At 43.0% G+C, this 12,500-nt stretch overlaps 1 protein-coding gene across 1 annotated transcript in view; it reads left to right on the forward strand.

Moving 5' to 3' along the window:
* Positions 1-12,500, forward strand: part of nrxn3a (neurexin 3a) — a 288,371-nt gene that overhangs the window by 238,311 nt on the left and 37,560 nt on the right. The window contains exon 15 of the mRNA XM_062522061.1: positions 9,257-9,428. Coding sequence (XP_062378045.1) covers positions 9,257-9,428 — 172 coding nt within the window. The remainder of the gene's footprint in view (positions 1-9,256; positions 9,429-12,500) is intronic.

Genomic DNA, 12,500 nt, shown 5'->3' on the forward strand with positions numbered 1-12,500 from the left:
CATGGACGGACATGGAATAGCTATGTTGTTATCCGGAGCAGTTAATCTGTTCACTTTGCTGTTTGTGTCTGTCTTTGTGTCTGACAGCTCAATATGAGTTTGAGAAAGTCTTAAAAACCCTTGTATTCCATTATACAATAGATGCAACTCTTAGATTGTGAGACCCTTATAAAATATGAATCAAAAATAGGTACTGTTCCATCAAGAGATGTTCTGAAAAAGACGAGAAAAAAAAATTCATCTGCAAAAAACGGTGATAAAAGTATGTGATTAGCACAAGTATAACCTCAAGTGAAAAGGGCATGTAAGTTTTATCTCCTAGATTGTTCAGCCTTAAACATCAAAGTTAGACACAGGGTGAACACAGGGTTATGGGCCACACTAAAAAAAAATGTGATTCTCTCTACGGCATTGTGCTCAGTGACAAAGTAGTTCCTGGTGCTCATCACGGTATGTGACCCAGCTTTGAGCTATGTCACCCACTTTCACCATATATTCCCAGAGACTCCTCCTCAAGTGAGCAGAGCCAAACCTTCAGGTAATTGTGTGGTTGGAGTAGCATCGATTTCCAGGCAGCCAATTGTAAAGAAGCCGACGACGTGAATCAAAGCCATTCAGGTTGCGCTGCCCTGGAGTCGAGTTGAGAGGACTGTAAAAAAATGTGGCCCTCTAGCCAGGAGCTGGCGAGGGAAGTTATGTCCTCTCCAACAGGCAAGGTGGCTTTCAGAAATCACATAACTAGAGTCGGAGGTGTGCATAGACGGCGTGATCAGCTTCCTGCTGAATTCTTAATGTTGATAGCTGCTAGTGAAGTTGTTAGTGTTGTTGAATGGCATGTTGGCATGGTATGTTGGATTAGAGTATGGATAGATAGTTTGTCTTATGTATTCCTATTGGCTTTTGACGCCTTGGCTGAACAAATGAGTATCAGTACTAAAATGTTACACTTTAAAAACTAAACCAAACAAGACACAGACATACTAACATAATAAACCTCACAACACACACACACACACACACACACACACACACACACACACACACACACACACACACACACACACACACACACACACACGCCTTTTTGTGTTTTCCACCCTTTTACTTTTTTTTTTATTTCTGATAGGCCTGTGCACTCCTAATAATCAATTACCCTTAAAACTTCAACTCTAACATTAAACCTACTAAATAATTAAAATATTATTGAGATAAAGCACTTTTATTAATCCCTAAAGTCATGTTGAAAATATTCTTAATAATGATGAATTAAGTGTTTGTTAATGCTTAACTAATGTTAAATTGTGTGCCCTTATTGTAAAGCAACTTACAGTGCAGGTAAAGGTAGCATTTCACCAGTTGGAGTTTTACCAGAGAATGGCTCCCATGACCTTCATCAACATAGTGTTGGTAATACCATCTTGGTATTGCATCAGCACAGGAAGTGAGCATTTAAACCGTCTCTTCTTGTCTTCCAGCTGACACTGAAGACCTTGTGGGTTGCACAGAGGCGTAGTCTAAGTACCCCCTTCTGACAGATTCCTTGGACGGCTTCAGGCCTAGCTGGTCTGGTGCCATTTGGCTAAAAACACCGTGCTCAGTTATAGCGCTCAAACGGCAGAATGGCTTACATCGCTCCATCAAGATCAGATGATTAGTCAGCTATTTTCACCGGTTTGTGACAGTTTCAATAAAGAATGGCAGGATTGCATATAGCCTGACTGGCTGACTGTGGTACAGCGTCAAATATACAATATCTCTCATATTTTTTATACAACATTGCGGTATTACCAACTAATCACATTTTAAGATACAAATTCTGTCTTTTATTATTTGCTAAATTTGATAAATATCATTGTATCCTTGTATTTGTTTAGTTTTTTCATCTTCCGCCCACAAAAAAAAAGTCCTAGTTGAAAGTATCTTTGGTCTTGTTGTTTCCAATTGCCAAGCAACGAGAGGCAGGATGGCAGAGCTTATTCAAAAATGGCAGTATTAAAAAAATGTTTGTAGTGTTTTAGCTTAAATAGTGTTTATTTCTTGTTAACAACAAGATCAAAGATACTATCTTATGTACATAAGTGAGTAAAAGAAGAGTGACTGTCTGTGTGTGTGTGTGTGTGTGTGTGCGTGTGTGTGATCATGTGTGTGTGGGAGGGAGAGAGAGGGACCTGACCCTAAGATTTGTTTGTAACTACTATATGTAGCAAAGAAATGAAAAAGTCTCTGTGAAAAGTAGTGACTGAAATTGGCAAGTATAGCAATGTGTTTTTATGTAAATAAAAACAGCTCAGTGGCACACATTCGCCTCGGGATTTAACACACAGCGTATCCGTATGCTGCCTTTACAAGTTTGAGGCACAAATAGGGCAGTTATTTCCTGGTGGTCCACACCTGCTTTAGCAGTTTCTTTCAAAGTGTGAAGAAGTGTGGTTAGACTCGAGATGTGTGTGTTGATGGAACTGACAACAAACTTCAGGTACACCAGTAACCATGGAAACAACCACCATTTTCCAGGTTGAGACAAAATTACATGTGTTTCATCTATTTTTTTGCTCTCTCTCTCTCTCTCTCTCTCTCTCTCTCTCTCTCTCTCTCTCTCTCTCTCTCTCTCTCTCTCTCAAGACACACACTCAAGTCGGTGTGTAGCTAGACAGCATGCAGTAAACAGCATCAAAGGTTTTGTTGCACCTTAACCCTGCGCCGGGCTCTGCCCTCACCTCACCTCACCTCCTCAGCCTGATCCTCATTAGGAAGCTGATTAGTGTGGCCAGCACATGAACACCCCACACCCCCTCTCTCTCCTCTCCTCCTCCTCTCCTCTCCTCTCCTCTTCTCTCCTCTCTCTCCTCTCCTCTCCTCTCTCTCCTCTCCTCTCTCTCCTCTCCTCTCCTCTCCTCTCCTCTCCTCCTCCTCTCCTCTCCTCTCCTCTCCTCTCCTCTCATCTCCTCTCCTCCTCCTCTCCTCTCCTCTCCTCTCATCTCATCTCCTCTCCTCCTCCTCTCCTCTCCTCTCCTCTCTCTCCTCCCCTCTCTCTCCTCTCCTCTCCTCTCCTCTCCTCTCTCTCCTCCCCTCCCCTCTCCTCTCCTCTCCTCTCCTACTCCTCTCCTCCTCCTCTCCTCCTCTCCTCCTTATGGTTAATTCATTTACGTGTGAGTTTAGTGGGATACTGGATTGCTCCTTTTCGGCCAATTGATCCCATTGAAAAATTGGACTTTGTTCTTAACATGTGTTGCCCTGGAGCATCAGCTTAATGTAACGTCAAAACTGAAAATGACACAGTGAGTCTACAAACATAATCTGCAACTTTGAACCACAATCGTCGCAGTCATATTATAGTTAGTGCTGAGTGTGTTTAGCCTTCAACCTGCCCCCCCCCCCCCCCAAAAACACACACACACACACACACACACACACACACACACACACACATACACTAAGTTTTCTAAACTTAGTATCCCAACTGCAGTCCTCCTGTCAGTGGCCAGCTGCAGTCCAATGATTTCAGGCTACATTGGCTAGCTCAGCAGAATGAGAGCACGTGTGTGTGTTATGTGTGTGTGTGTGTGTGTGTGTGTGTGTGTGTGTGTGTGTGTGTGTGTGTGTGTGTGTGTGTGTGTGTGTGTGTGTGTGTCTGTTTGAATGGGGAGAAAACAGGAGCAGAGCAAAGCAGATGTTTGCTGCTCTCTGACTTCACACACACAGAGTGGGGCTGTGCTCGTGTTGCATTGCCATAAGCATACGAGTTTCAACTAAACCCCAGGCAGCATGCATATTTATGCAAAAGGTGAAAACAACAACACACACTCTCTTTCTCTCTCTCTGTATCTCTCTCACACACACACACACACACACACACACACACATACGCAGAGAGAGAGAGAGAGAGAGATAGACTTGGCGGGGTTGTTTTTGGCCCTGTATGGTTTCACCTTCATGGATTTTCATCCACGGCTGCCCATGCATCCAATCACTTGGGTGTTGCAGCCAGCCGCATTTGGCAGTCCCATCCAATCCCTTAATCTACCACGATTACAAATCATTTGGATACCTCATTTAAAGATGCCTTGGACTGTGAAGCTATAGTGAAATGTGATGAGGGATCAGTATCTATAATGCTCTCTCAATAAATGTTTTATAAAATGTTTTGTGCTGTTTCCAGTTAAAGCTATTTACCAATTAAAAGTCTGTCGCCCAGTGGAAGGCTGTGTTATGCGATTAGAAATAGGATGTATGCATGTCTTCTGTCCAGTGTGCTACATTCACCTGGATGGAAAGTGAATTGTCCTTATTCATCATTTGAATAATTTCTTTTCCCCTTCACCTTTTGTGTTAGAGCCCACTGTTTTACTCCGAATATATTAGCAACTCTCTCACCTGTAGAGGAACAAACACTTTTTTTTATCTCATTATCTCTGTATCTCATTATCAAATGTTAGCAATATCACACCTGGAACATTTTGAAATGACAACCCGTTTTATGGAGGTGAAGAAATTACACCTCACATTTTACTGGTATTAACTATAGAGAGGTGAGACCGACTCTATGAAATGCATGTATGCATTAGTCACAGCGGCCGTAAGCCTTAATTCTATTCTTAAGAGTATATTCCTGACCCATTTCTGCTGTAAGAAACGTTATTGCATGATTTCCTCCCCCTTGCCAATCCCTCTCACGTTCTTCCTCTCCTCTCTCCCTCTTCCATCCCTCCTCTCTCCTCTCTCCTCTTTCCCATTCCTCCTCTATCCTTTCTTCTCTCTCTCCCGTTCCTCCTCTCCTCTCTTTCTCCTCTCTCCCATCCCTCCGCTCTCTCGTTTCTCCTCTCTCTCTCTCTTCTCCCTCTCCTGTTCCTTTTCTCTGTGAAGCGAGGCTGTTGACCTTGCAAGTTTTGCAGCAGATTAGAAGAAGCCAGGGCATCTGCACATATTGGCACTCTAACAAATCAGCAGCGCCCAGTGAATACAGGCCCCCTCATCCTGTCCCATCAGCACCTTTTACATCTCCACGAGCAATGCATCACAGAGAGAGGGAGAGAGAGAGAGGGAGAGGGGGAGAAAGAGAGAGATGGGGAGAGAGAGAGAGAGAGAGAGAGAGAGAGAGAGGGAAAGGGGGGATAGAGAGAGAGAGAGAGAGAGAGAGAGGGCAGCCAAATGTCTGAGTACTATATGGCTACTCTCACATTGACTTATATGCACCCTGGGTACTATATTGACCATGTGCTGCTCATATTCATACCTTCAAGGAGTTAGTGTGTAGTATACTAACTTTGTAGGACCCATAAGGCACATGGGTAATGTATGATGATTTATGCTGATGTGTTGCTGTGTGAGAACACATCACTTTTGTACCCTTATCTACCGTGGCCCCATGCCAATCTCTCTAAAAAGCTAAACCAAATGTGTGTGAGTGCAGAGAACTTGTGAAAGTGCCTCGGTGTGGTTGCCATCATTCAGACGGTACCACATTGCAAAGTAATTGCTACACAAGGACACTGGAATATTTAACGTCTGAGCGAGGATCGGGGAGGAATTCGAAAGCAGTTGGTCTGATAGTGTTGTAATTATTTGTTCATCTGTGTGAAGCAAATTGTGCCAGCGAATTAGCTTTGTGGGCATGAAACATATGGTTTATTAGCCGACCATCTGAAAGCACAAAGAGAATTGGGTTACAGCAGGGGTTCTCTGAAGCGGTGCTTCAGTGGGGAAAAGATGTGTGGGTTGTTCTAAAGAGACGCCGGAGAACCAAAGACTCCCGGTTCTCCTCGGTCTGTTCTCATTGTGTAATCTGAGATGGAGGAAGTGTAAGAGGGATAAAGGATGCCTCTTAACTTGACCGTTTTGTGACCGTTACGAAATACCGAACGCGTCATACGCCCAGCCCAGACCTATTTTGAAGCGTGACAACAATTTTTAGATCAAACCGTAGCATGCATAATCAACAACATGGCATAATCATTTATGCCTTGAAGAAACACTGTCCCTCACACTGAATTGAAGACCCTCATATTAATTATTATATAGGCATGTTTATTCCCTTACTGTTTTGGATTATTTGATCTTTACAAGTACATTTTGTCAGCTGTCTGGGCGTCTGGGCAGTGGTAATGGTCACAGGCCGCTGTCATCAGCGGATTTCCCAACGCAGTAGACACCAAACAGGGCTGTGTGTGTGTTGAGAGCAGTCGACTTGTAGTAATATTTCACTGTCTCTGTGTTTTAGGGACAGTTTTTTTGTGTTTCGTTAACGCACTCACTCACCATGACCAATTATAACTTTCTGCTGATAAACACAAAGCCCATAATTCTAAAACAGGCCCGAGAAGTTGGACACAGAGACATTGAGAGCCACAGGCAATGACAAGCAAACGAGGGGCCCGGCCAAGCTTGTTTCAGAGAAAATAGTCCAACGCTAACAGTTATTATTGGATCTAATAGCTATTGAGCCTGCCGTCTCTACGGCAAGCATGATGACATCATGTCAGAGTATCCTAGTGACCATCCTGTTCTGTGGTCTCTGACTTGGCCTGGAAGGACAGATAGATAGATAGATAGATAGATAGATAGATAGATACTTTATTGATTCCCAAAGGGAAATTGAAGCTATGACCATCACTGTTGTCACTTTTTCACGGAAATAACAATAACATTTTTTTTGTCTGAGCAGTTTCTGATGTGTAGATATCCAGCATAATAAAAAAACACTCACTTTTCATTTTCTGAACAACAATTATACTTGATTCATGTCCGGTGAATCATGAAATTTGATTTTGTGAGATTTTGTTCTTCTGATTGCAGTTCATTAATTTAATGATGAGATAGTGGGCTGTCTAACAACAAAACCAGTCATGCATCTTTGCACCTCTTCTGCTATGATTACATAAGACTGTGGTTTACGGTTTTCATTTCAATAGTTCAATTAAATCAACACAAAAACAAGGATGAGATGGTCAGATTCACAGGGAAATGGGGGAAAAAGAGAAGACTGCAAATTATGCAAATTTTTGGCATTGAAACCTTTGAGAGGTTACAAAAAGACACTGTTACTGTTACTGTGTTTGGGAGAGGAAGGGAGCGTTTCTGAAGACTGATTGAATCTCCTTACTGTGCTGTCAGTGAAACTTCAAAGGGACGCTGCATGCGCACCAAATTATGCCAAGAATGTAGAGAAGGAAGTGTGTTAAGAGCTGTGTCATTCACCTAGAAATGCCGCCTAGGCATGTTAAAGAGGTTCCTCAACTGGCAAAGATCAATCAATCAATTTATCAATCAATCAGTCTTTAATATATCACCTTTTGTACAAAATTGCAATACAAATTGCTGAACAGTAAGCATCAATACATATCCATACATTCTAAAAAAAAAGAGCAACACAAAAACAATGTATGACTGAGATTATCACAAAACAATAAACAACAGAGATGGCTTACAAACATCATGTTGACCCTCTGTACTTACTGAAGAGTGGCACTCAGTTCCTGGTTTCAAGATTTAGAGTGTGTCTATTATCTCAGGGTATTTACCTTCCAGTATGTTCTTTGTCCTTGAATGAAATGGCAGAGAGAAAAAAAAGCAGCTTTTTGGAGACAGCGTTAGGCTCTGTTCCAGATGCCACCTCAGGGCTGCCCGATGCTAAACGTGAAGCCGAGAGAATCAAATTTCCCCCTGATCAAAAAGTAATGAAACAGACTAAGGCTTTTATGCGTCGGGGAGATTGTGACTTGGGGTTGTCGTGCTTCCCCCGATCGCATGCCCTCTGAGCAAAGAGGGAGATTTAGCAAAAATGCATTTTCTGTGTTTTGACTCATTTTCACGCTATTAATAATTGAGAAGAGACCGAAATATTCTCGCTTCCGCCTATCTGAATTTTGGCCCTAGTCTCTGAGGCAACAGCCTGTTCCCTTAAGAAGTGCTCTCCAACTTCAAAACGTACTCTGCCACTTAAATGCTTTTTAGTCGGAGGACTAATGGCACTTCTACAGATTTATATAATATCATTTTAACCGGGCCTGATTGAAGCACACCAAATGGGAATGAAGCGTGTGGATCTTTGCGTGTCGGAGATCGTCGTATTGTTTGCTTTTCCGTAACGGTACACATACATCCCTGCTACTGTGTGATTTCCCTCCTGTATTGCTTCTAGTAAATGTACCCTCCACAGGAGCTGTTTAGATAGGTCTTTCAAATGCTCTTGAGCATGCTGCCCTAGATTTCCCCATATACACATCAGCTGTGATGAATGCACCCTCTGATGATAAACATCTCCCTCAGTACAATTTATCATCGATCGTCATTTTCTATGCCAGTGCTGATAAGAATAATGCCAGTTCTGGTTCACCATAGCCATAAAATATCATAACGACCCACTGAACAGCAGGGAAGGAGAACACAGGGAAAGGGGGAGAGAGAACAAAAGATGGAGGGAGGGAGGGGGAGAGAGAGCGTGAGAGAGAGAGAGCGAGAGAGGTTTGGCTCGCATAAGTGCATAGCACACAGGCTTCATTGACCCTAAATACACAGTTAAGCTTCTTCTATTGTGTCCTCTCTTTATCTTTTTTTTTCAAACCTTTATCTGGTTTTGTGAACTTTTTTTTTTTTCGTAATGAGCAGATAAATGATGCCGTTGCGCAGAAACAAATGCTCATTAGCGATCCTTTTCCTGAGGCTGGCCGTCGCTACATTTGTCCGCCATGTTTCCTTTCACCTATGAGGGCATCTGGGAGTGGGGCAGACAGTCTTCAATGGCTATTAATCTCCCTTATCTCCCTCACTCCCGCTATTTTACTTAAAGCCATCGATTTCCGCCACTTTCACCACATTACCAAGATCAATGGAGCTGATTTTTTTTCTTTTTTTTCCACTACAGAGAAGAGGGAGGTCAGCACACACTGCTGATGAATTATTTTCATTAACCAGACAAGTTTATCAGGCGCTGGCAATGCAAAACAGATTACCCAACAGAGACTCTAAAAGTCCCGCAGAGCAAAAACGCAAGGACAATTTGCAAACACTTTCAAGGACAACTTCCATATTGAGATTTAATTAATTAGACATGTATATATCTCTTTAACCATCTCGCTTTTTGTCTCTTATGAGCTCTATGTTGAGTGTCGTACTGTAGTTTGTAGTTCAATGTAAACTCGGACTGTAAGTGTAAGATTATAAGTCTTTTCTCATAGAAAAAAATGTATGAATGTATTGAATGTGGCTGTGGGGCATTGGTGTCTGCTTTTTGTCTGATTTGATGTTGTTGATTTTGTAGGAGCAAGGGAAGATCGGAGTCACGTTCAACATCGGGATGGCTGACATTCTTGTCCAGGAGAACAGCATCCCTGTCAATGATGGCAAGTACCACGTGGTCCGCTTCATCAGGAACGGCGGTAACGCAACACTGCAAGTGGACAACTGGGCTATCAATGAGCACTTTCCCGCAGGTAACCTCACCACAAAACTGAACACACACTCACACACATGCCACTCGAGCCAGCGCCACATGAAGAAGTAGAGATGTGTGTGTGAGCTATGATAATTTCACTGGACAGCATCAACTTTCATCTGATTTCCAAATGCAGCTTCTGAGCTTTTGATGAATGTTTGCGCGCATGCATGTGTGTGTGTGTGTGTGTGTGTGTGTGTGTGTGTGCGTGTGTGTGCGTGTGTCTGTCTGTGTGTGTGTGTGTGTGTGTGTGTGTGTGTGTGTGTGTGTGTGTGTGTGTATGCCTATGTGTGTGTTCTCTTTCTCCTCTCTATAAAGCCTTTAAAACCGTTACTTTGTTGAGTATCCAAACGGCAGCGGTTGACAGCGAGAGCTGCCTAAGTCTGGGTTTTGTGTTTAAGCCCATAAAGAGAGAGTGGTGCTCAGCGCACACATTCTCCTTGACATGCTCTCCTCTTCAGAGAGCTAAGAGAGTGGAGAATAATCAAAAAACTCAAAAACTGCTAAAAAAAAAAAGAGACCCCCCCCCCCCCCCCCCCATCAGGCACGGAAGGCTCCAATTTAGTACTTTTATGGCACACAGAGTCCGCTTAGGGAGTGTCTAGTATCCTTGCCCACATTACCACCTGAGAGTGCTGTGCTGTCACACCGGTGTGTACATGTCGCCGTTAAGTTAAGAAAAGAATAGTCAGTTGGGGATACTAGCCACAACCGAGCAGTGGAATAATTGAGGTTAACACACGGGGGCAGTTATTATGGTATTGATATGTTTTTGTGTCTTTCTACTTGCTTAAAACACTGTCCTGCAGCTTATACACAATGCGGCTAATACACAGGAAATGATTGTAGTTCACACTGTGTCTGCACACTATGCTTAGGCAGGTGGGGTGGTTTTTCACACAACTTTTTTCGACTAGTGTTGCTGGGAATGTTTTCCACAGTGTTGTTCCTCAGATACATTTCCACTGATATTGGGCATCAATTTTTCATCTGGAATATTTAATTCATCAGTAGGCAAATGATCATGAACACATGCAGCTCATTATGTGGTTGCCCGGCAACATTGCTCAAAAGGTTGCATCACGTATCATCACCTGAAAGGGTCGTTCAGACTGACCCCCAGGCTGTCTTATTCAGTTGTCTCCCTGTGGGATGACGCAATTGACCGTTGCAACTTGTCTCGCGTTTATAAGTGCGCAAGCAGAAAACAAATGAGGCTTTTAAAAATATGAGCTGTTCAAAATGATAAGTAGTTAAACTTTTGATGCCATGCTTTTTTTTCAACAACGGGTCATTGGTTAGCTGCCAGGGATATGTAACTAAATATAACGTATCATAGCAATCAGTTTGTATCTTCTCTCTCTCTCTCTCTCTCTCTCTCTCTCTCTCTCTCTCTCTCTCTCTCTCTCTCTCTCTCTCTCTCTCTCTCTCTCTCTCTCTCTCTCACTCTCTCTCTCTCTCTCTCTCTCTCCTTCTCTCTCTCTCTCGCTTTTGTCTTCTTCCTCCCTGTATTAGTCAGCATAGGGGACACATCTGTCCAAAAGTTTTCTGCTGAAATACATATTATATATTTAGAGGTGCACACAGCCACCAGAGTTCTGGAGCGATAAAGACTTCAAATGGCTGTCCCCTTGAGGCAAACTCAGAGCGCGAACATCCCACTGACAGCCTTTTGTTCTTCCTCCCTTTTTAATGTAAAGGCCTATTTGATATTAAAATGTGCACTGTCCCCCTGGACACGAGGGACTGTTTAGTTTTAGTGATTGGTAATACAGTGTGCAAATATTCCTTCAAAGACGTGTCAGTCTTCCTCTGAACCGCCCCTCGCCATTGGCGGAGAGAGGGGGAACTAGTCTAATCTAAAAGGGAAATGAGGCGAAATGCTTTAGTTTTTACGGGACCAAAGCCATCAGCTGCAAACATCTGGGCTTTGCGCTCTTAATGCTTTTACTTATTAAGCTCCTAAGAGCTGTGCCTCGCTAATGCTCAATCTGTGTGTGTGTGTGTGTGTGTGTGTGTGTGTGTGTGTGTGTGTGTGCGTGTGTGTGTGTGTGTGTGTGGCTGCCAAGACTAGCCAAGAGTCACCTTGCTTTTGAGTGCCCACACAAAGGAGGATGGGATACACTCACACACACACACAAGCGCGCATACACACACACACACACACACACCCCTGTCTCTCTCTCTCTCTCTCTCTCTCTCTCTCTCTCTCTCTCTCTCTCTCTCTCTCTCTCTCTCTCTCTCTCTCTCCATCTCTCTCTCTCTCTTACGCTCTCTCTTTCTCTCTTTCACTTCCTTTCAGAGGTTGGGGAGAGTCCAGCTTCCATCTCAGATTGAGTTGTTGATATTGGCAGACACACACACACACACACACACACACACACAAACACACACACACACACACACACACACACACACACACACACAGCTTCTTTGTCTATTTGTTGCTCATAGAAATACATGTTTGCTGAAGATGTTCAACAGCATGGTTGGTTAAAGACTCATCAACCCCAGAGAGTCTGAAAAACAAACATAAAACCTAAAAGGGTTTCAATAAGACTGGCATGTAAAAAAGACACAAAGCTCTGTACACCATTAAGGGTGCTCTTTGTAGAGAAGAAGAGGTTATTTAAGACACTGATAATGTCTTAAATAATATAATGCAATATTGTATATTTTATAGCTGCACACAGATATAAAGATATAAATAAATATTTTGAAAGCCTACTAAATAAACCCACACAGCTGACAGTCTCACAGCTGGCATTCTCACATTAGTTTGTGGTTCTGACATTTGCATGATGTCAGGAATATGTGGATCAGTATCTGTCAGACTAATAAGCACATCATGAATCACAAATAATCTCTCTCACATTCAAAGTCAATAATATTCAAACACATGTAGTTTCTGCTGAACAGTGTCAGTGTGTGTGTGTGTGTGTGTGTGTGTGTGTGTGTGTGTGTGTGTGTGTGTGTGTGTGTGTGTTTGTGTGTGTGTGTGAGTGTGCGTGCGTGTGTCTATGTGTGTGTACATGTGTGTGTGTGTGTGTGTGTGTGTGTGTGTGTGTGT

Source organism: Sardina pilchardus, chromosome 20, assembly GCF_963854185.1.
Source record: "Sardina pilchardus chromosome 20, fSarPil1.1, whole genome shotgun sequence".
NCBI lineage: Eukaryota > Metazoa > Chordata > Actinopteri > Clupeiformes > Clupeidae > Sardina > Sardina pilchardus.